The sequence below is a fragment of the Solenopsis invicta genome, chromosome 5, assembly GCF_016802725.1.
Source record: "Solenopsis invicta isolate M01_SB chromosome 5, UNIL_Sinv_3.0, whole genome shotgun sequence".
Taxonomy (NCBI): domain Eukaryota; kingdom Metazoa; phylum Arthropoda; class Insecta; order Hymenoptera; family Formicidae; genus Solenopsis; species Solenopsis invicta.
In genome coordinates, this window is record NC_052668.1 from 19,267,451 (window position 1) to 19,291,934 (window position 24,484).

The 24,484-nt window shown below is 31.6% G+C and overlaps 3 protein-coding genes across 8 annotated transcripts in view; 1 reads left to right on the plus strand and 2 right to left on the minus strand.

The window, feature by feature from the left end:
• Positions 1 to 12,091, plus strand: part of LOC105205675 — a 38,411-nt gene extending 26,320 nt beyond the window's left edge. For 2 of the 4 annotated variants that reach the window (XM_039449790.1, XM_011175125.3), the window contains exons 7-15: positions 115 to 257; positions 958 to 1,044; positions 1,649 to 1,882; positions 2,340 to 5,903; positions 6,425 to 6,532; positions 6,711 to 6,821; positions 7,717 to 7,821; positions 8,312 to 8,518; positions 8,816 to 12,091. In XM_039449790.1, coding sequence (XP_039305724.1) covers positions 115 to 257; positions 958 to 1,044; positions 1,649 to 1,882; positions 2,340 to 5,903; positions 6,425 to 6,532; positions 6,711 to 6,821; positions 7,717 to 7,821; positions 8,312 to 8,518; positions 8,816 to 8,995 — 4,739 coding nt within the window. In that variant the 3' untranslated portion in view covers positions 8,996 to 12,091. The remainder of the gene's footprint in view (positions 1 to 114; positions 258 to 957; positions 1,045 to 1,648; positions 1,883 to 2,339; positions 5,904 to 6,424; positions 6,533 to 6,710; positions 6,822 to 7,716; positions 7,822 to 8,311; positions 8,519 to 8,815) is intronic. The other 2 variants (XM_011175126.3, XM_011175128.3) reach the window with 2 other exon arrangements.
• Positions 11,085 to 14,231, minus strand: LOC105205672 (protein phosphatase 1 regulatory subunit 42). Of its 2 annotated transcripts, XM_011175119.3 has the most exons (6): positions 14,027 to 14,231; positions 13,650 to 13,955; positions 13,328 to 13,562; positions 12,716 to 12,838; positions 12,508 to 12,654; positions 11,085 to 12,436 (listed from the first exon to the last, which is right to left on the minus strand). In XM_011175119.3, the coding sequence occupies exons 1-6, from the start codon at positions 14,165 to 14,167 to the stop codon at positions 12,303 to 12,305; spliced, it is 1,086 nt and encodes a 361-aa protein (XP_011173421.1). In that variant the 5' UTR covers positions 14,168 to 14,231; the 3' UTR covers positions 11,085 to 12,302. The 2 variants fall into 2 exon arrangements, with proteins under 2 accessions (XP_011173421.1, XP_039305733.1); XM_039449799.1 differs by lacking the exon at positions 12,716 to 12,838.
• Positions 14,232 to 14,315: 84 nt separating this feature from the next.
• On the minus strand, positions 14,316 to 24,403 carry LOC105205671 (kinetochore-associated protein 1). Of its 2 annotated transcripts, XM_011175118.3 has the most exons (17): positions 24,154 to 24,403; positions 23,315 to 23,553; positions 23,097 to 23,198; positions 22,602 to 22,725; positions 22,334 to 22,488; positions 22,057 to 22,241; positions 18,784 to 21,978; positions 18,551 to 18,666; positions 18,375 to 18,484; positions 17,951 to 18,072; positions 17,492 to 17,862; positions 16,787 to 17,148; positions 16,379 to 16,570; positions 15,874 to 16,105; positions 15,346 to 15,648; positions 15,190 to 15,273; positions 14,316 to 14,464 (listed from the first exon to the last, which is right to left on the minus strand). In XM_011175118.3, exons 1-17 carry the CDS (start codon positions 24,289 to 24,291, stop codon positions 14,432 to 14,434), a joined length of 6,063 nt encoding a protein of 2,020 aa, XP_011173420.1. In that variant the 5' UTR covers positions 24,292 to 24,403; the 3' UTR covers positions 14,316 to 14,431. The 2 variants fall into 2 exon arrangements, with proteins under 2 accessions (XP_011173420.1, XP_025987526.1); XM_026131741.2 differs by lacking the exons at positions 23,097 to 23,198; positions 23,315 to 23,553; positions 24,154 to 24,403 and having other exon boundaries at positions 22,057 to 22,254.
• Between the last annotated feature and the right edge of the window lie 81 nt (positions 24,404 to 24,484).

Sequence of the window (24,484 nt, forward strand, 5' to 3'; positions counted from 1 at the left end):
ATTGTAGGAAAAATTTTCAGAATATCTACTATAAACCATAAGTGCCTTTTTATAATCATATCTTTAAATCTACGTTATACTAAGATGTTGAATTAGGGTGACTATCTTGTACAGCATTAGGTGGGCCTAAACCAGTTGAAGCGTATGGTTCCGAACCAAGCAAACGACATACTATGAGTTACGAGCCTGAAATGCTTCCCGATGATATAGAACATATAGACAGACGGCCTAGTCCAATCAAGAAGCAAAAAGAGAAGGTAATACATTTGTGCGTTTGTTAGAAAATATATCTTTTTTATTAAAAATAACCTGTTAGAATGTAGAGTATGCATGAATTTTCGTCATGCGAACGTGAAACCGATTTTTTACTGACAGCAAAATTTATGAACGATGTGTGTCATAATTTTTAACACTCGTCTGCGGTCTACGCTTTCAAACTGATTTTTTAATCACAAAAAAAATATAATTTGTAATGGAGATTTATTAATTAAAAATGCAATAACATATGCGTATAATATTCTTGCAAAAATTTCTATCAAAGAAGTCGCGGAACACCAATTGGCTCACGTTCTCCACCGATGTGTGGGTGAGTCAGTAGAGTAAATTTATATTTTTTGTACCAATCTTGTACTCATACATCTGTATAGATTTGGGTATATTTATTGACTTGCCTACTGCATATCGCAATAAATTTGCAATAAATTTTAACGCACACTGTACACTGATTCAGATCCAGTATATAATGTTGCAACAAAAGCATGGCAATTTATATTATGCAACACTTATCATAGAGTTGTGCATCACATATTCTTGGCATATAAAAATAAAATTAGACTCGATACATTAGTAAAATTATTAAATATGTATCAGAAAGTTTATAAAAAAAAACAAAAAAAAATTTTTTCTTCGGAGGATCGATGTCCCTGTTATTAACTGACACATAACTAACACCGATAGCTCACACGAAAAACAAGTGCGGGAACAACATCAGCTAGCAGTACCAGTAGCCTGGAAGGAGAATACGATGCAGATCGTGGGAGAAAGGTATACAATTTTTCCTGGAACACTTCTGCTTTAATTCTACATTGTATTTATCAACGCTGTTTTTTTTTATATGTGACCACTTGGTGTTTTGTTTCTTCCAATGCATGTTGCTGCATTTTTTTTTTCTCATTTATATTTCTCGCAAAACTTATACGGCCATCGCCTCAATGTGAGATGTTAGTTACCCATTTAAGCATTTAGCAATATTAGCAATATAAGCATGTAGATAATGAGATCGTTAGAGAATTACTTGTTGATTATTGCAAGTCGAGAATTTCAATGAGATGATTTAGGCATAATTTAAGGATGAATCTAAGGCTAGTTAATAGCGATTCCGACTGTTATTTAATAAGAATACTTTAAATGTGTAGCATTATAAACTGTTAGATTAAGCAAAAGTTTAGTGTTATATTACGAAACAGATTTAACACAATGAATTATGATAACTATAACATACATATTTTGAGAGCGCAGACCGTAATCCGTAAAGCATGCATTGTATCTTAAAAGATTGTATCGTAGTAGTTTTAGTATTATTTTAGCAATGTAGCAGCTTTATGCTTGTTGCATGAAGCGACGTGTGATTGGGTAAATTTACTTGTAGAAACCGGTCGGGGGAATCGCTGTCCTACCGCCCGGTGGTGTATCAAAGAAGAAGAAGGACAAACAGAATGAAAATGAAAAGGAAAATCACAATGATCTGAATAATACTGATCTGATTAATGACAATGCTCATCTTGACAGTATTGATGATAAATCACTATCTAAAAAAGAATCAAAAAAGAAGGATAAAGAAACCCCCGAAAAAATGGATAAAGAAAAGAAGGAAAAAATCAAGGTAAGCTTTTTATATTGTGTTGTACGCGCGCGCGTTGCTGCTTCTTATGATCTTATATCAAATATATGTATGGCTTAGAAACAATAATTTTAAATATTTTTTATAAGTAATATTTACGATTAAAGTTTATTCTCATCATATGTGTATATATATATATATATATATATATATTGTATATTATAATTCAGTAAGTATTCTGTCAGATTTCAACAATGATATTCAAAGAATGTTGTATTAAATGTATAGTCATTTTTCAATTAAATTCATACATCTGCACAATTCGAGTTTGCACGAACATCTATTTGTACAGAAATAATAGAGTAAAATAGATTGCATTAATATGTAGACATTACTAGCTTTATTTATATGTGATAAAAGTATGTTACATTATACATATATTACATGTTACATATATGGCATGTATTTTGTACTGCATGTATCTTGTATATTATCCAAGAGTCCTGTTGGCGGTTTCCTGTTTATCAAGAAGGACAAGGATAAGAAACAGAAAAAGAACAAAGAACTCGATGAATCTACGGACAAAAGTGATGCCGAATCGAATCTTTCTACGTTGGAGAAACAGAGTAAAGAAGTCGATAAGAAAGTAGATAAAATCCAAGAGCCCAAGTCGGATAAGATCCAAGAGACAAAGTCGCCTCAGCTTCCTGGTTATACGAAACCTTACGATTACGAAGAAACGGAAGCTTCGCCTACAAGAAAACCGTTCACCCCACTTGGTTTTACGTACGAAGATCGACCTGCATCGCCAGGTGTACAAGACCAACCATCGCCTACGTCAGCTAGTCGGAAAGCTACAGGATTAGCGTTCAATTATGCTCCAGGAGAAGAGAAAAAGGTAGCAGAATCCGTGGAAAAGAGGAAAACGAAGGAAGCTGACAAACAAGCACCAGGATTGAAAACACCAGGGCTCAATTATGTGGAGTCTGCTGGCCTTAAAGAGCAACAAAAGAGCGCTGCGAAACCAGATACCGAGAAGAACCTAACGACAGCTTTGATTGCTAGTGAACGTCAACATGGAGATGCTATCGGCCAATCTGTAACAGTCCCATCGCCAGCGCCAGTGGAATCTAAACCAGATTATCACATTCTGCCTCTTCCCGATGGCTCAAGGATCATCGGAGGTGTGATTTATACCAAAGAAGGTAAACCGTTAGATCAGAGCCACCTCGGACCAGACGGTAGCAAGGTAGTAGATGGCAAAGTTTACGGAAAAGATGGTAAACCGTTGAAGAAAGCGGACTTCGGGCCGCATGGGATTCACGTCAGCAATGGTATAATTACTGGGAAGGATAACAAACCTTTCCATCAGGAGATATTGGGTACAGATAGAAATTCAATAAAGAATGGAATTATTTATTATCCTAATGGTGAAGTGGTGAAACAGTCTTTCCTTGGGCCGGATCATGCAGTCGTTAAAGATGGGAAGGTAACACAGAAGAACGGTAAACCGATTCAACATTGTCCCTTAGGTGCAGACGGAACGTACGTGAAAGAGGGTCTCATATTTACGTCAGAATCTAAACCTATGACTAAAGGATCGTATGATGCGGACGGAAAGCATATAGTTGCCGGTGTAGTGTGTAACGAAGAAGGCAAGCCTTTGAATCAGATCGCGATTATACCCGACGACACATTTATTTGTGACGGCTTAATACATGGACGGGACGGAAAACCACTTAACACGGGCAAATTAGGTCCTGAAGGCCATTACATCGCAGAGGGAAAAATTTACTCGAAAGACGGTAAACTGATTAAACATGAGTCCTTCAGTTCTGACGGATCTGTCGTGAAAGACGGTATAATTTACTCGAAAGACGGAAAATTCCTGACTCAAGGATCCTTGCTACCAACCGGTGCTCATTTAAAGGATGGCAAAGTAGTCGGCAAGGATGGTAAACCCATCAAGCACGCGTTTTATAAATCTGATGGTAGTTTCGTGAAAGACGGTGTGCTATATGGAAACGACGGCAGACCTTTGAGTCAAATTCCATTGATAGCCGATGGTTATTTCATCAAAAATGGTTTGGTGCACAACAGATACAATAAGCCCTTGTCTCAAGGTCTCTTTAAGCCTGACGATCTTATAGTCAGGGAAGGTATATTACGCAACGCGGATGGTACAGTATTGTCAAACGCTACGCTCGGTCCTGACGGATTTGTAGTGAAAGATGGCACAATTCTGGGAAAAGATGGTAAGCCAGTAAAACACGAATCATTCGGTTCAAATGGAAATCATATAAAGAAAGGTATCGTTCTCGCGAAAAATGGAAAGCCGCTTAATCAAGATTCGCTGGTGCCCGAAGGTGCGGCTATTAAAGACGGCAAGATATGTAGCAGGGACGGGAAAGTACTAAAATTCTCATTCTTTAAACCGGACGGTAGTTATGTCAAGGATGGTCTTATTTACGGTAGCGATAATAAACCATTGAGCTTGAACGCAGGTTTACCGGAAGATAGTTTTATCGTCAATGGCGTAATATTCGATTCTTCGGGAAAACCCTTGAGCAGAGATTCATTTGGATCCGATGGTTCGTATGTCGCGGGTGGATTGGTCTACAGTAAAGACGCTAAAATCGTGGCACAAGGTGTATTCGGTCCCGACGGCAACACGATTCGAAATGGCGTTATCATAGGAAGAGATAGCAAGCCTTTAACACAAGATGACAAGGGTCCAGACAATATAGCGGTCGACAATGGAAAGATCGTGGATAATCGTGGAAATCCGAAGAATTTGTCCTCGTTAGTACCTGAAGGATGTTATATACGAGATGGAGTAGTCTACGATAAAAATGGACAGCTGTTGAAGCAAGGTGCCTTTAAGCCAGACGGATGTTATATTCGGGACGGTCTAATATATGGATGGGGAGGCCAATTACTGAACGCGGGATCCGAACTACCCGGTGGCAGCTATATCGAAGAGGGTAGGCTATATGGAAAAGACCGTAAACCCTTGAATCATGCTGCGTTTGGTATCGATGGTAACTTCATCGAAAACGGTGTCATTTATGGAAAGGATAGAAGACCGCTCGGTCACGGCACGTTCAGCAATGACGGCAGTTACATACAAAACGGTTTACTATATGAATCAAACGGAAAGCCATTGACCAAGAAACAGTCCATAATCACCGTTACATTTGTCCGCTACGGCCTGGTTTGCGATGATGATGGCAAACCATTGAGATACGGCAATTTTGATGATGAGGGCAGCGTGATCAAAAACGGCAGGATTTATGATGACGCGGGAAGATATCTCGACAAAAATATTTACGGCATGGACTGTAGCTTCATTAAAGACGGTCTGATTTACGAACGCAACGGGAAGCCTTTCACTCACGTAAACTTGCCGCCGGAAAGCAGTTTCATCAAAAACGGCAAGGTTTACGACGCGAACGGTCAGCCATTGACGCAGGAGGCATTCGGACCGGAAGGTCTTAAAGTTATACAGGGTGTCGTGGTAGACAAAACTGGGAAACCGGTGAAGCGGGCGAATTTCGATTTCGACGGGAATATTGTCGAGGATGGAATAATTTGCACGCCTACTGGAAAACCGCTCGATAAACATTATACGACTATCATGAATACGACAGTGCGTGAAGGACTGGTATGTGACAAGGATGGAGACCCAATTGGACAAGCGCCGTTCGAAACTAACGGTGGTTTCGTCAAAGATGGCAAGATATATGACAAATTTGGAAAACCATCCGATCAGGAGCTCTTTGCCATGGACGGATCGTACGTAAAGAACGGTGTGGTATATGGAAACAATGATCAGCCGATAGTGGACAGCACGACAATATTGGAGGACTTGAAAGTAATGGTGAAACCTATGAAATTAAAGAGACCCGCGGTCCCAGCTGTGATACCGACAATCGTGAAAACAACGACCAAGCAATCGGTGGTCAAGGATCAGGAAGGTGTGACGCAAAATATTCAGGAAAAAATTGAGGATCTTACACCCGGTGGTACAGGTCAAGTCACGGTCTCCACTCACGTCAACAAGGTGATATGTTTGGAACAAAATTAAAAGACTAACTTAGACACATTACAATTCATCTTTTCACAAGTCGAAAATTTCACGTAACATCAGACATCGTGAGCTCAACGAATATAAGACCTTGCATGTTTATAAATTACATACGATAGTTATTTTTATTTTTTAATATAAAATTCTTTTATTTATTCATAAATATATCGCATGACATTGAGTGATAGATTTGTTTAAGATGAATATGTATAACTGGAATTTTTTAAATTTTGCGAGAAATATTTAGTAAAAAAATATATATGTCGAATTTTTTTTTAAGAATTTGAATGATTGAATCGCAATTATTTGTAACTTTTACATAATTCTGTGTAAATGGCAAACTCCCTTTTGCTTAGCAGTTGATTCTTCCCGTGTCATAAAATATGATAATCCATAGAGATCATTTTTTCATTCATTAATTCGCACTTACGTTACAATTATTATTTACATTAGTGCTATATGTTTTGAGATCTTAGTTACATGGTAGTTGTATTTAGGCAGAGGCACCAGATGATGGTAGAACTCCGTACATGACAGCGACAGCTGTCACTACACGGACCGCGACGATGCATGAAGATCTCGAGAAGAATCAGAAGACAAGTCAGGTTTGTAACGAGCATTATTAGCGTCACTTTGCAAATTATTAATGCGAATTTACTTGAAGCTCGTGATGTATACGATAAAAATAGTTTTTAATTAACTTATATTTATGTTCCGTATATTTCTTTAATACATATATATGTTGCCTAATTATTATTTGCTTCAATTTATTTTTTATATTAGGTAGAGGAAAAAACTGTAGCTCATACAACCGCGACTAGTGCAACGAGACAAGAACAACGTGTAGTAACACAAGAAGTTCGAACCACGAGTCATGTGCTTTCCGGCGAGCAGGTAATGTCAATTATTTATTTTTTTATTTTTTTTTTTTAGGAAGATACGCTTGAAATTAATAGGTAAAGCATGTAAGCGTGTTTACAAATTGCTACACGGATATTATTTAGATTTTGATTTAACTATTATGTCACATTTAAATATGTCATTTCTGGGTTTGGGTAATAACTAATTAAAAAGTTAAAAGTTAAATAATAAAATTACAAAGCTAGTAACTCTTAATTTAATTTTAAATGAATTAATTTTTAACTTTAACTAATAATTACTTATAAACCTAATTTACAAATAAAATATTAATTTATTTGACCCATTGTAATATTGTAATTATAATTATTGTGTTGTTTAGAATATATTAATTTTAATACATTGCAATATTCTAATTTAATGTAAATAGTGCTTTTAAAAATTAACTCTTAATTCAACTTGATTTAATTTTATTTCAACTTTTAACGTAATTTAATTTTATAAGCCATTAACTTGAAATTAATTTAGTTTTAAAAAATATTAATTTGCCCAACCTTGGTCATTTTATGTAACTGTCCTGTATACATGATCATTTCGCATATGAGTGTGGCACATATAAAAGATTACTTCATACATATAAATATTAACATATTGTGTATGTATAAAAATTTTTTCACAAGTGTGAAAAATTATATTATTTTAACACTTCATAGCATATGCATAATTTAGGCTTACATTAAAGTTTAGACTTACATTAAATTTAGGCTTACATTAAATTATTCATTTATTATTAAATGGATTAAATATAATATCATTAATTTAACAATAATTTAATTAGTATCATTCATATTCATACGAAATTGTTTATTTTTTTTATTTTTGTTTCTTGTAAATAATTTTGCCGGCTTGGTTAACACGTTGCATGACGTAGCTGTACTCACGAAGGATAAGTTCGTCGAGCTCGAGCAGCGGAGATTCGGGTACCCCGATTGATCTTGACGATGACCAACAGGCTTTCTACAATCAATATTATCAGGTAATTCATTAAGTAACGGCCGAAAATTTTCTTCTACTAATACGGACCGGAAGATAGTACATGTTTATAGCAACAGGTGACAGGTATTCATACATATAAAAAATTTTAGCATTTTGCCTTGCCAGCTAACCCAATGCGGTGTATTTGCATTAAGACATTTTTGCTCATATTGTATAATATTAAAAAAAAAAACAAAACATATTTTTGCATTGTTGTGTGTAATGTGCAGAGATACACATGGAAATGTTTTACAATTTTAGCGTATTTCGGAGATGTATACAGTAATTGAAGATGCAGATGTAATATTGTAAATGTGGATATACAGTATATCAATTTGTATAAAGTTAATTTATTTTCTAGATTGTCCATTGTTCTTATTTTTCTTATTCATTTTAAAATCTATTAATTTTCATAATCCTCATTATTTTCATCTTTCATTGATGTTAAAAGGGATCCTTAGTAAAAGAATATTGAATAAATTTTGATTCAGGGAGATCCAGCTGTGATTGCAACAGAGAAGCATGTTTATACAGGAGAACCGGATAGTAACGTAACAACGACAACTACTGTACCTGTAGTGGCAACTGAAACAAGAAAAGTAGCTCTCGAAAGTGAAGATGGTAACTATAGTGCCACAGGAGAGATAGTCAGTACGCAAACCATATCTAGCAAAACCCGTACTGTTGAAACTATCACGGTAGGTATATTATAAGCTAACTCGAAATCAATATTTAGGGTGTTTAATACAGGAAAAACCTGAAATTTTTAGGAAATTTCTTTTTTACCCTTATAAAAGTCATGGAATTTTATTCGTGCTCTAGGAAATTTTTAAAAGTTAATTTTTTTAATTTAAATTTACATACACATACAATTTGTTTCTTTGATCATTTTTTCATGATGATGCAAAATGTCGACAATCGATTAGTTGAATAAATACCCTGACATTGTTTGCGATTATATAATTTTTGTGAAATAAAATCGATTGTTCTTACAGTACAAAACAGAGAAGGATGGCGTAGTTGAGACCCGAGTGGAGCAAAAGATAACGATACAATCAGATGGCGATCCGGTTGATCACGATCGGGCTTTGGCAGAAGCGATACAGGAAGCTACTGCTATGAATCCGGATATGACAGTAGAAAAGATAGAAATACAGCAGCAAACGACGCAGTAATTAGTGGAGGATTGTCCGTCGTACATACATAAAAGGGCACTCTTGGTCTATAAATAACAAACGATTCATAATCTTACAGACTAGGAAAACAAATTGGTATTTACAGTATATGCTACATATTGGATGCATTGTTTAATGTGTCGTAAAAAGAACCAGACTGAAATGCTATAAAAAAATGTCGATAAGTCTTTAAATATTTTATCAAGTTAATACAAAGCAAGGAACAATACTAAGCTTTATATCTTTTCTCTTAAGGTCAAAGAAAATTCTGTTTGCGGCTTGCCCGACGATTCGAGCTTAAACTCGATTGAAAATCGAGTTTGATAGTTGAAAGAAATAAAATATTGATGAAATCTTTTTAAAGAAGAGAGAATGGTACCTCGTACTATAAACTACAGTGTTCATATTAAAGTAACTAAGAAAGTGTATTTATATACACGAGGACATAAATATTATATAATGTATACATAGCTATGTATGTATGTAAACAAAGGATAAACTATTTATACATAGTTATGGCGATAATTATATATATATATATATATAAATATATAAAAGACGGGGTGCCCTGCAACTTAAGATTTTGATAATGAGTATTTCATAATAATAAAAAGAGAAATAATTGCAGTCATACAAAAAATAACTAATACAATATAAATTATTGAAAATTTTACAGTAAAGTAACATCAGAATATTCGAAATTTGAAATACTAATATCGAAATATTGATAGTCAACCAAGTCTATTTGAAATATATTCCCTTCGATTTATCGGAATCCTTTGTCCTCTAACGAAAACTCTTATTACTTTCTCTCTTTCATCTTTGAGTGTAATATATTACAAGTTGTTAATACTAACTAAAATATGCTGAGTCAAAATATTCGTATAAAGAAACGAGTAAAATATGTTGTAATGGGTTATATATATTATATATATAAAACATAATTTTATCGATCCGTTAAAAAAAAAACTCAAAGATGAATTGATAGAAAGTAAGATTAAGTAATAGTTAAACAAAATAGCTCTACTACATATATTGTCTGTTGTAATGCTTAAATGCAATAAGATAAGCTTCTCGGCAAAAAGTATATGTATAGTTTGACTATCTGTAACATTGATATTGGCTTTCCAAACGATTATTACGTAACATTGTGTGACAGAGTCAGAATATATGTTACATATTAATATATATACATATATACATACATATATTGCTAATAGATAGAAATATTTGATATCGTCAATTTTGTACATTTAAAAAATGTTAGTGTTATGTTACAGGAAAGATACAAAAATTATGTTGGTCGAGTATTGTATCATTTTTTATGTTGCAGCTATATATATAATAATGAGAGATATACAATATATTGGCGGAAACTGTACATTTCATTATATGTTCAATTATTATGATTAATATAAATAGGCTCATATATGTATGTATATATGTATGTACGTATGTATGATGTATAAAACTTTATACCAAGAGCAATGACATGCATTGGTCAGCGTATATGTCTAAATTTAGCTGTAGCTTATGTAGTTATAGAACTACAATTTTACATAAACTTTCATTAGTTTAGTGATTTATTTTCCATTGCGATTTGAATAAAAATAAATCTAACATACATTTTCAATGAAAAGAATGGTGCATTTTAATTTTTGCAGCTTTGTATAAACTTTAATTTATGCAAATTATTTTAAACGAAAAAAATCATTACGCGAATATAGTATACCGTATTTTACCAGGCTTGTGTATACCTTTGTTCTTTGATGTATTATTTTTTATTAATTATAAATAGTATTTTAGAGTCTATTTCTTTGATTTTATTTATTATAGAAACTAATTACAAAGAGAATATATATATTTTCTCGAAAAATATAAATACTTTGTTTATAGGTACGAATGTACTTTAAACGAAAGAAGCTTCTTGTTTTCCATTTTTTTACATTTATATTTTTATAAAAATGTAGATTGTTAATATCCCTAAAAATTTGAAAGAATATTTGTTCTCATAGTTTTTATTCTTACCTAATACTTTGTTTTGTTGCTACAGAAAGTATATATTTTATATATAAAATACTGATTAATATTTTTTTTTTTTTTTTTTTTTTTTAGGCATAGTCAGTTCTCTAGAGTAAACTATTTCCGTCTAGATTTTATTTAAATGAAGTAACAATATAAGGAACAAAGGATTATTACAGCCTATTTATATAAGAAATTTTATATTACTGATCGCTTGCTCTATACATTACATGATAAATGGCGATATGATAGTTGCCTGTGTGCCACAAAATATATATTGGTTCATTACATCTCTCATTACTATTTCATGATATAAGATTATATCTTTAGATACGCTCAAGACAATGCTATGATTTTATATATAATTTCCAATGATTACTAGTGAAATGATTACCTGTTCTTTACGTATACACATATCGCGAAACAGGTGTCTCAAGATTCTGTGAATAACATTTTAATGAGCTGCATATCATTTTTCGGTTTCCTCTTCTTTATCGTATGAAAACTAAAAGATGTTTTATATTATATCTAACATTCCATGCTTATAGTGACTAACATATATATGTATGTCTTATAAATATTTGTATTATTTTTGTTATTTATTCCTGTTTTTTAAGAATATACTTTTATGTTAAGTCTGCTTGGAGAACACACGTGTATGCTTATGTAATAGCAATATAATTCCAAGTCAGTAAAATAGAAAGGTAATTCAGATTTCTCCAATTGCGAAAATACAAATATTGCTTATTAATTTTATAAATCGATGCAATGAATTTATACATGAATAAATAATCATATAAGCTTTACAAATGATGTACAGATCTTCAAGCAGCGTACAAATCTAGTTCGTAAGTTTATACTTTAGCACTTTTGTTGTTTAGTTTATTGGAAATATTATATTGCATATTTAATATGTAATAGTTACCCAGCTTATAAAGATTAATTATATTTTTATTGCATTTGAACACTTTGTATCGTGTGACATCGCGAATTTATACACATTTATTTTATATTTATCTGTGACCAATTTTATTTAATATGTACATTACAGTAAATTCATATATATGAAAGTAATGGAAATGTAGCCTTATTACTAGAAAGTTCTATAAAAATAATATTGTGATTCATGTCTGTCTTTATTGAATATAATGCATTGTTTTATTTTCCGTCATAACTTACATAAAATTTTAGCCTTTTACAATCTCAATTTATTCACGTTCCGTAATTCAATCTAAGGCAGTAAATTACATTAATAATAACTATTTAAAAAAATTGGTAAAAGGAATTAAATAAGCGGTAGTGCAATTGCTTTAGTGTTGATGTGAGAGCGTATTAAACGAGTATCTTTGTTTTTAGTTACGTTACTCCAAAATGGCCTTGGTGTTACATGATTATCCTTGGTACTTCTAATGCCAGGTGCTAATATTACACGCAAAATTATCTTATTAATATAACAATGGAAATTATCTTTTCTACTCTCTTTGTTTTACCTGATTTCCAAGGTGGAAACACCTGCTGCAGTTGACTTCCTACTGAGAGAGATCCAGGAGTAATTGTTACAGACAAGTGTGGACCAGGATGCTGAAAAATTGCTCTCGAAATAGATCTTTTGAAAGCCGGTGGCAAGTTTAGAGAACCTAGAACAAATTTTCTATCTCAAACTACTGGCTCTAAACGGAAAAATCATTATTGGCATACTTGTTATATCATCTCCTAATGGGATTTTAGTTGCGTTTTTTCCACGTCGATTGTACTTTTCCATTTTTAATTTTTTCATAAAACTTCGACAAATGTCAGTTACAATTTTTCCGTCGAGATTGGCTGTACGTAAGGTGAATTGATAATTGAGTAACAAATATTGATAATAAATGATAACTCTGGTGAAAAAATTTGAATAAAATTTTGAATAACATGTTGATTTTTTATATTTATTTTGAAATACTTTGATCACTTTTATCAAATATTTATTGTTTGAAAATATTAATTTTTTAGTACTGAGCATCTTTGATTTTTAGTTGCAATTTTACTAAAAATTTATTATAATTTCAATAAAATTTTCTTATTTTTTTAATTAAATAGCATTAATAATTTTTATTAAATAGTATTAATAATTTTAATAAATTATACCCTCTTTGAAACGTCTTCTGTTCTTTATTAAATGAGGAAATTAATCTTTTAAGTAAATTATGCATCTCATAATAACAATTTCGTATAATTTTATTAAAATTTCATGAAATTAATTAAACGCCAAGTTCATCAAAATGTCAAAATTTTTCTACCAGAGAAGAAGAATGATTTATATAATTTTACCTAGTGAAATGGTATTAGCAATCAAATTCTCCCTATATCTGTAAGACGATGTAACAGGATTACCCTGTAAAAACAAATTTTGTAAAGAGGTCAGTGTACTTATTGTTGTAGTTAAATCATCTATATTATCAATGAGATTATTTTTTGCATTCAAGGTATATAATTCTTGAAATCCCATTAGATTATTCAAAGATGTCATTTTGTTATCAGAAATATTAAGAACTTTAAGACACATCTGAAAAATAAGATATTTATAATAATCAGAAATCTCAACGATTAATGTATATAATGAAAGTTTCTTTAAGAGTCAAATAGTATTCACAGATAAAGTGAAAGCACTGCGCGGTTCGAAGCATAACGATTCGCCGAACGGTATTTTTTGACTCTCGATATATAATTCTTGTAATTTCTTTGTATTTTGCAGTCCTTCAACTACAATAATGTTATTGTAGCCTAAATAAAGTTTTTGGAGATTCTCCAGAGACTCCAAATTTTCTATTTTCGTTATGACATTATGTTGTAAGTACAGATGTGTCAAATTACACGCAAAATGTAGGTTCCTTATCTTCGATATATTATTATTTTGAAGATATAAAACTTTTAAACTTGTATAAACAGCGATGTTGCCCTAAACAAAACATGAAGCGTTTCATATACATTAGAAATAATAAAATAATTTGTTAAATCAATATAACTTACAATACTGCTGATAAACATATCGTTCATATGTAAATGAGTCAATTTCCACAATTCATCTTTTTTTATTGTCTTACTGAGTGATTTACCAGTTAATATTTGAGAACACTTCCTTTCGACGATGTCTGTTGTCAATTTCACCATGATTGCAAGAGAAATATGAATTATGAGATTGCATCAAAAGCGGCCAAAGATGGTCGCGGAGTTTCATCGATCAAACACAGGATGTAAGTAACGTAACGACGATACAAAAAGATCAGATAAAATATTCCAACTTGCATGTAAAGCAAGATAATATAAAAAAAGAAATTTATTTTTTATGTATGTTATAATATTCCATTTAACATAACGTTTATTAATTTCTTCCAGTTGATGATACAGAGAAAAGATTTTTCCTCGCTTTCATCTTTAAAATACAGATTTTTGCACCATGGTGACACTCTAAACATAAAAATAATGAATTTAATTAAAATGCTTACGAGTGCAAATTAAGATACTCATATTTTTATAAGGTTGTAAATTATTTAATATTAAATTATTATTAAATAATAGCGAAAAATATTTCGCATTCGTGCCGGAGACATTATAAAAATAACCAAGAAATTAATTCCGTATTATAAAATAAGTTAGGAGGGAGTTCAGTTTACACTCATTCCGGGAAGAAATCCGGGATTTCGGGCTCGAGAAATCGCTCCTAGTACGCGGGGATCATGCAGAGCAAAGAGGTATCAGGAAGTAAACTAGTACTTATCCGTTTTATTCACTTTCTACTTTACCGACTTTCAATGACGGCACCGTAGATAATCGAGTATCATGATTTTCTACAATGGCGTTATCGAGTGTCGGTAAAGTGAGGAATGAATAAAACGGGGTAACTATTAGTTTACTTCCTGATACCTCTTTAATCTACATGATTTCCGCGTATTAGGAGCAATTTCTCGAGCCCGAAATCCCGGATTTCTTCTCGGACAGACTATAAACTCAACTTTCTCCTAACTTATTTTATAATACAAAATTAATTTCTTGACTATTTTTTATGATATCTCCAGCACTTCGACAAATGCGGAATGTTTCTCGCTATTATTTAATGATAATTTAATATTAAATAATATATATACTTATTAAAAATATACATATTAAACGCAAATACATTTATTACAACTTACGTGTGTAATCGTGAGCACTCCTTTAGAAGATAAATGATTCAAATCTTCTACGAGTTCTTTGATTTGACACTTTTGATTAATAGTCTAAAAGAAAAATTTATGTCATTATCTTCTTTTGTATATTGTATAAATTAAAAATAATTGATCATTATTTACCTCTAAAACAAACTTTTTTTCGGATTCATTTAAAAATGGTAGAAGTGCGGCAGCCAAGTGTGCCTGTTTACTTTGAAAACAATTTTTCACGATGGATGCGAAATCTAATTCGTGTGCCACGGGACACGAATATAACAGACAAATTGCCTCAATGCAATTGTCAATTTGCTCCGGATTCGGATTTATATCCATCTCACTGAACGGCTCGGAAATAATCAATTGCCATCCTATTTTGTAACCATTACAATTCACAACGACACTTTCATTTCGCAATTGCAATAAAACTTTCTTCAAATCGCCCACCTAAAATAATACATCTAATATAATTTTTAAAGCATGAGAAAATCCAGGAAACATTAATCAACAATAACAAAATGTCAACCTTATAATTTCAAATTCAACAATGTAATTGTTGTGTATATGTATTATGTTACATTTATATTGCTAAGTAAATTTTAACATTGATGTTATGTCACTGTTAGATAGTGTTTCCTAGGAAGTATAGCTAACGAGTTTTTAAATTGATACCATTTGCAGTTTCGTCATCTGACTCAAAGTACCGTCCCAAAGTAAGGCATCGTTTATCTCAAATTCGATGCAAATCTGTGCTATAACGGAAAGAGCGTAAGGCGAGTTGTGTTGACTCTTCCACAATATCTGAATCAGCTCACGTTTACAACACCTTTCAAATGTATCAGTGTTATAACATAATCCTAATGATTCTAATTTGCTGGTATACTGTAACGATTTCATATACTTTCTGAAATATTAAAGCAAGATTAACGTTTTAATAAAAGATAAATTTATATTCTATCGTAAATAATTTATGATCACTAAATAATCGCCTGTAATTGATTGTTAAGAAAAACAATTAAAATAATAAGACTTCAATATAATAAATTACAAATTAATTAATATTTTTTAAATTTGACTTTCATACATTGATTAAAATATATTGTTTTTATTTTTTAAACTAGTTTAATTTCTTATTTGTTCATTAACAAATGAAGTGACCCTATATTATAATATATACCTAAAGGTACAGATATCTTGCTTAGTCAATTCCTCCAACGTAGCAGTATCAATAACTGTCTGTAATATTCGAAATACTCGATATCGCACGTTACAGTTGTATTCAGTCTCGCCGTGACAATCACCAAAGCCTATGTTTATAAGAAATTGCGCAAACAAATCCACATCTCCATATTCCAGCATGTAACATATCCTACAAAAAAATTTTTTTAATTAAACAATTAAATAACACTCCATGAATAAATCAAATAAGAAATATAAAATGCCTAGTCGCCGCTTGAATATAAAACATCTTTTGCGCCAAGATAGCTCTCATAAACACTTTATATTTCCTTACAAGTACATTTCAAAATCAATTATTAATCTAGAAATTAACAACACAAAAATTTCAATGTATTGGCAACATTACCTAAGTAATTTATCTTCGCAATCTGTAGTCTGATCAGACTCTTTTGACGCCAGAAATGTTTCTGTAAAACTTTGGGACAATTCAGTGTATCTAGCGTTGGACTGCAGCCATTCTTCCAATAAATTCATACGCAATTTTATCGTATTCAACGAGAATAATTTACCCAGCTCGTTAACGGCAGCGTTAATATCAGGTCTGTAGTTGGTTGCGGTTCGAAATCGCAACGGTATACTCTCGTCGTTATACAGTTCGTATACCAACTTGCATGGATTTTTGATTAGAGAAAGATATTTATCTTTCTCCAATCCGTACAAACGTAGAATATGCTCGGACGTAAATTTCAAATATTTGGATTCAATTTTCTGAAAGCAGACGCTAAATAGAATTTGACTTTTTTTTTATACAATATACAGACATAATTTACCAGGGTTGGATAAATTAATTTTTTCAACCAAATTACATAAATTAAAGTTAATGGCTTGTAATTAATAAAAATTATATAAATAGAAAATGAACTCAATTAGAAACTTCTAATTTGGAAAAAAAAGTTAATAAATTAAAGCTTGTGTTTTTAAAATAATTCGTTGAAAATAAAAATAAACAAATTTAAAATTAATTAAATTATTTTGAAATCCATTAACTTTGTAACTTTTGAACTAGTTGCTTTCCAATCCTGCATACAAACAAAATGTACACAAAGATTACTTCTAACATTCCCTCTTCGAATTTGGTAGAATTTTGTGCCGCCAGCTGAGAGTACTCATAACATTCTTTCGCGGCGGCAACTCGATCAGCGCCCGGAGGTGTATGATTTACGACATAATACAATGCCGCGGTACCATAATAAAATCCATCCGAGTCCGTCATTCGTTGTATACATCTCTTGATATCTTTGATTAACGTGGTGTTTTTCGAATAAAGGGACCATGTAACACTTTCCGACACAGTAGAATTATTTCCCCATACTTGCGTAACTTCGCCCTTAATAGCTAATGTACATATAAGATGTGCTTCCAAATTAAGTACGGGTGCGATATCAAGCCACTTGTCGTATGTTGTTAAATTCAACTCAGGAGCTATATATAGCAACGAGAATTAATAAAATATAAATTAAATAATTATCAAAGTGCTCTGATAAAAAATTTATTTCTGCGGTATATTTACTAATGATTTTCCAAATGTCGACTTTGAGCAAGAATGGGAGTCTCCATTGGGCTATCGGTGGCAACGTGCTGTGTCCAGGATTAAGTTGCAGCCACTCGTCATGTTCCATCAGTGTAGGTAGCCTAAGTGTATATAATTAATTATTGATTTTTTTATAAATAGTATTAATTTGAAATTTGATATAAAATTATAACTTTAAGGGAATGCTTAGATAGATCAAAATAAGTTTAATTTTGGCTTTAACATTGCAAATTTTTTTTACGATAAAATAGAAAAAGATAGGAAGGTTGTGTTTATTTCATTGTAAAAATTATACTTTTTTCTAATTAGTATTTACATCTCTCATTTTTAATCACAAAAAATTCGCGAAGTTAGATTTTGTTTTGACCCATGTAGGTGTATCTTTAATGAAATTACAACTTACCCGTTCCGAGTATAATTTTGCAAGAAGCAGAGATAATTCCTCTTCTTCATATCTTTATCTCCTATGAGATCCATTAATATAATGAATACTTCATAATGGTAAAACGTGATCTAAAAATTTAAATATAAAATTTGTATTGTAGGAAATTATGCTTATCAAATATCTTTATAACTTACGTGGTCCCATAATGTAGAGATAGATTGTTTCAACACAGATTTATCTTCCATTTGCGCAACAATTGTATTACATCTTTTTTTTAAATCTTCCACTTCATCTTTACAGATAAGTAGCTCTAAAAAATATTTAATTATTAAATTTGCACTCAATGTCATAGAAAAATGATCTATGTGTAAAAATATGTATGGAAATATTAAATCATCACAAATACATGTGACTTAATATGATTTACCTTTTTTTAGGCCTGTATTCGAAACGGTTATCGTTGGATTCCACGTTTTCAGTAATATTTGTAAAGAGAGCAAAAGACAATCGTTAAAATTAAATCCAAAGCTACAGCAGTAGTCCTTTAATAAGGGAATCACATTCTCTTTGTTACTGTTTATGATCTGCTGTAAAATTTCTCTTTTGCTCGAAGCGCTATTTGTTAAAACCTCTTTAGAAGTTATTGAATAACATGACAGCCGTTGTGCCCAAATATGAAGTAGCTTGTAATTCTCGAACGTCTGTATCAACGATCGATTTTGTCCCAAGCGCGAATATTCATATCCCAAAGTTGAGATCGTAAAATGTCGAGTGTGATCGGCCTGAAATAATGTAAAATTTGTGGAGAGCCAATTACACGCTTCTTGTTCAGACAATGTAAAAAGAACAGACAGTCCCAACTGCAAATCGAATGATCGTCCGGTGCACAATTTTTTCAATAAATTCATTAGAAGATGCGATAATGTAGATTTCATTTCTGTTAACGTCTCTTCGTTTCTCACAGATGTGCTACAGTACATGAAATAAAATGTTTTGAAAATTTGCAATAAAGAAAAATCGTTGTGTTGAGGTTGCATCTTTCTCGTATTTTCTAGGAAATCAGTTAGCAATTGATCCATTTGTTCATCGCAACTTATGATTTCATTACTGACTTGATTTGAATAGTATAAGTGCAAGAACATTGAATCTTTAAATAAAGCCATTAATTTTCTATCCAAAGATATTGCTGGATCCTTATAAATTGTATACAATTTCCAATTAGATTGTGGCACGAGCCCCTGCTTTACATCAAAACGATCCTGAGTAGAAAAATTTGGATATGCGTTGATACAAGTGTAAAGCATTAGTGCAGATTGTAAATCACTGTCTTCACAAGTATTTAATGTCGAAATACTTAAACTTTCGGCAACTTTTACAGCGTTTGTGTCTACAGTAGCATGTTGTAGTATCGACGAGCATATTTTACGTATATTCTTGAATTTTTCAGATACCATACTTGAGTTTTCGTCATCGTCAACGAGTTGTTCCAATCCGTTTAAATTCTTCATCTGTTCTAACATAAATAAAGTTGCATATGACTTTTCTAATTCCAACAACTCGGCAATTTTAATAAATGTCTTGTGCATTATTGGCCAATCATTTTCTTTCACATCTGCAAGCAATTTCAAGATGTTATTTTTCAGCACAAGTAATTTCTGTGTACGATAATCTTTTAAAGAAATATCAATCTTATAATATTTCTTTAGTGCATACAGTGATCGTAAATCTTTTATCATTTTGATAATATTGGTGCAACGATAATGACAAATATTTGATTGTGTTAATAAGTTATGTATTTTAAGCTCCAAGCAGCCCAGTATTTCCATGTGACAAGTCAAAGATGACGTTGCATTCTGAAAAGAGAAAGCTGCAACAACATAATTAATAATTCCTTCATAACAATACAAAGCGATAACAGCGTCATTTTCTAAATGCTGTATTATGTCCATAGCTTTCTGGAGATCTTTTTCGTTTAATCGGATAATTATGCATCGACAAAATGCGTCTTGTCTTAATTGTTGATCGTTTTTAGTTAGCACATCTATATCGTTGATGATAGAATCGCAATTTCTTTTTATTATGTGCGATATCAATTTATTATTTACGCCAATTGTTGCAAATCCATATTTTTTTAAGATGAGTTTGATTGGAACGTAGTCGGATTCAATTTTAATTTTACAAGATAAACTGTGACCGCAATTAATGCCTGTTTCTGCTAGAGTAGTTATAGTTGAACTCCAGGGCACCGGTGCTTTTCTTACAACTATCAAAGATTGCTCCAGTCGTTTCTCTATATTATGTATAAGGCCAATTATAATAGTAACTCTTTTCTCCCACGTAGCTTCTTCATTAAACCACCAACTATACGAATTTTTTACAGTTTTCTGAATATATGCACAAAAAACGGTATCATTTTGCAAATTATTATTCAATATATATTGTTTCAGAAACGTATTCGCAAAATTCGATATTTGGTCCATATGTATTTTATCTAGCAACATATAAATCGCTTCTACAGGCGAGTTAATATATATATCAAGAGGGACTCTTAACCTGTAAGTAATTTTTAGTTGTTGAATATCGGATAAGGCTTGAACCAAAACCATAAACTGTTTCAGTAGAGAGTTCTGGTATCTATACTCTTGATGAAAGTACACCGATTGATTATCTTCAAATTTCAACAATTTCACAAACTTTTTAGCAAACTCCATACCGACTTCGGGCCATGCCGTGCGATGAGATATCTCAAGATATTTTAGTTTTTTTAAACTCCAAGATATAATTTCATTTAATGCGTCAGGTAATAAAGATAATAATGTTGGTATAAAATGAATAAGCCATGGCCATAAACATGATGGGTTTACGTCTTCAGGTAAAGTTGTAAAAATATTTTGTACAGTCTCCATAGATATATGTTTCACAAGATCAGGAAGATGCCTCGTCCAAATTAATGTAGCAGGTTTTAATTGTCCCATGTTTAAACGAGTGATGCATTCTTCCATTAAATTCGCTTTTGAAAATTGTATCCATTCTTCCATACTCGCGTCGCTGCTCAATAACTCATCTACCTCGATGTCTTGAATCATTTGGAAAGTCTCAAGTCTACATAAAGCATCATTCATTAAAGATAAACTGTTCAATGAATCATCTGCATTACTTATCTCAATATTTTGCATTATTTTTTGTCGAGCGTATGAATAGATCCGTCTCATTTGTGTATAATCAGAAATGAGGGCTTTGTCACAACATTCAATTACAAATTGTATATTTTGTATTTTATCTAAAATATCTATCAATGTATCTACGCTAACTGAATTAGGAGCAGATTTTGCCCAAGGACTGAGTTGTTCTACGAGTAATGCTGCTTTAGAGCAATAAATAGATTCCATTGAAAGATTTAGTTTCTCTGCAAACGCTTCAGCTGCATCAAATTGTCTCTTCCTTAGTAATCTCGCTAAACGTATTTCGGGAATACTTTCCAATATCGTTTTTATTCTAAATGTATCGATAACACCAGTCTCAGTAGTAATACCTTCTATGTAAAACAGATTGTCAGAGGTATGTAAAACTTTCAACAAATAAATGTTAGTGGGTACGTTGATTTTCAATTTCTGTTCAAAATCTAAAAGGAAAAGTATAAAGTGTGTCACATTTAATTTGAAAGAATCAAAATATTTACAAATAAAAATAAAGCATTTACCTGGATAAGAAGTAACGTGTAATATGTAATTGTTTTCGAAATGCGTTAAAAATAAAATCTCACAGTGATCATCATGCTGTATTACACTAAAATCGAGCACTGTGTCATCGCACATTTTTAATGTAAGAAATGTATCCAGACATAGCATACTTAATATATTGTCTGTACGAAGACACAACATTTTACTAAAACAAAACACTTTTTATGCTTTATGTAATTTAAAGTAAAAATTCAAAAACAGAACTAATTTACAAGCATAATTTAAAAATGTATTTACCTGCTGCCGTGCAGCGGCTCAATCTTTTTATATCCAAAAGAAAATACACTTTGGAAATTAACGTATTGTTCATTAGGCCATGTAAATATAGAATTTGTTCCAACTGCAACTATTGACAATTCTTCTGATGACATATCTACTGTAGCATTGAGAAACTGAAACATATTTTTTATGAACTGATGTTAAAGTGAACAGTGTGATATAACTGTCTTAAATGCAAAACATATCTATAAAAGTATTATTAAATTCTTTCAAAAATACGTATTACCTCCTGAGAAGTAAATCCTTCGAATAACTTAGAACACTGAATATTTGCTATATGTTCTGCAATCATAACTTTATCATCACTGGTAAATGCAATCTCTAAAGCTTTAGGATAAAATTTGGAGAATCTAAAATATTCACAAAATATGTATGTGTATCTATATGTAATATATAGAGCTTGGCAAAACGAGAAAAAATTTAAGGAGTGATTTTAGATGATAACGACAAAAATTAAGAGTAATAAAACTCTAATTAAAGCTTTATTTTTTATTATAAATTTTTAAATATTAATATAATAAATTTCTAAAGCACGTAAATATTTAAACATTTATAATTAAAAAACAGAGCCTTACGATTTTTGTCTTATTTTATCACATAAAATCATTGAATTTTTTTTCATCTATTGCCAAATACCCTAAGTTCCATAATAGTATATATATATTTGTATATAAATTCAATGATAAAAAGTAAAATGACAGAATATAAATAAATGTAATACCTGTAAATAGCTCCAGTATTTGAAACAAAAATTATAAATGTTTCTTCATTTTGCTCCTTTAAAAATATTTCTATTATATTATTCTTAATATCAGGCATAGTTCTGTAATGTATTAGGAATCATGCACACATCATTAATTTTCAACATTTACAACATGTAAATAATGTAAATAATGTTTCAGCTAATAATTGTTTATATAAAAGATATGAAATATTTACTTGGTAAATATTAGTTTCCCATTTGATAAATGCACACAGTATAAAATTCTGGTTTCGAGTATGGCAAGTAAGAAGAAACCATCTTTAGAAATGCAATAACAGGCTATTTTGGAGGGAAAGCTAATATTACATAATATTTCGTCGCAAGTTTCATCCTTGAAAACTGTAATGGACTTATCAATTGCTATGCAAATCATGGAATATTGGATAGATGCTACAACATTTGGTTGTTGGTCCACCTTAAAGCAAAAACACATACTGATTAAATTTCAATGATACATTATCAGGATTGAGTAGTAATTAAAAAGTCAAAAATCAAACAAAACAGTTAAAGATTAATAACTTTGAATTTAACTTAGTTAATTTTAAATATTTCAATTAGATATTTTTTAAAACACATAAGTATAATTTTTAATGTAATTAAATTTTATAAGCCATCAATTTTAACTTAATTTAAAAAAATATTAACTTAAACCGTATTAATATTTATAATAAAAATCAGAATTCTAATTTATATACAGATTTATAAATCTAAAATTCGTAGCTAATTATAATCGTCACATTTAAAATACGCGCTGCAATGATACAAACACGACGCATGCGTATTTCACCCAGATTTAAACAAAAACATACAACTGTCATTGAAAGTAAATTGACGTTTTTTTGGCATTTTAAGCAAAGCATCTTTTCTCTTTTTCGTTGTTTGCACTCAGTGAACACATTCCATGAAAAGAGTGTCTAACCATGATATGAGAATATATTCTTACACCATGTGTACAACGTCAACGGAAAACGTCATAGCCAAATGTCAAAATAAATATGTAATAAAGAGGAAGTACCTTTTCAAGCGATTGAATCGTTGCCACAGTGCACGCCTCGTACAGCGAGCCATTGCTTTCGGCGATTATCCGCGTCCCAAAATTGACAGTCTCGTCATCGACGTTAAAACCCGATTGTACTCTGCACCATGAAGCCATTTTCCAAGATCATCATCATACACTGGAACGCACTCGATCCGTTTGGGCGCCAACAGGCACCAAAGGGCAAAGATGGAGGTTTCTTTTTGCGAGCCAGTGCATTTTGCATTTCATGGATGGCGCCGCAGTTTCTATCGAATTTATTATCGCCAATCGGTCAAGTCGGATGCGTTCAGCAGAATCAACAGTTGAA

What these genes read in the sequence shown, in the direction of transcription:
- LOC105205671 (XM_011175118.3), bottom strand. Translation starts at nt 24,291, where the DNA reads ATGGCTTCATGGTGCAGAGTACAATCGGGTTTTAACGTCGATGACGAG. An exon ending in TCTCTACATTATGGGACCAC is followed by an intron (nt 18,485 to 18,550) that starts GTAAGTTATAAA and finishes TTAAATTTTTAG; the next exon opens with ATCACGTTTTACCATTATGA. An exon ending in CAAAATTATACTCGGAACGG is followed by an intron (nt 18,073 to 18,374) that starts GTAAGTTGTAAT and finishes ATATACACTTAG; the next exon opens with GCTACCTACACTGATGGAAC.
- LOC105205672 (XM_011175119.3), bottom strand. Translation starts at nt 14,167, where the DNA reads ATGGTGAAATTGACAACAGACATCGTCGAAAGGAAGTGTTCTCAAATA. An exon ending in ATATGTTTATCAGCAGTATT is followed by an intron (nt 13,956 to 14,026) that starts GTAAGTTATATT and finishes TGTTTTGTTTAG; the next exon opens with GGCAACATCGCTGTTTATAC. An exon ending in GTTTCCACCTTGGAAATCAG is followed by an intron (nt 12,437 to 12,507) that starts GTAAAACAAAGA and finishes GTGTAATATTAG; the next exon opens with CACCTGGCATTAGAAGTACC.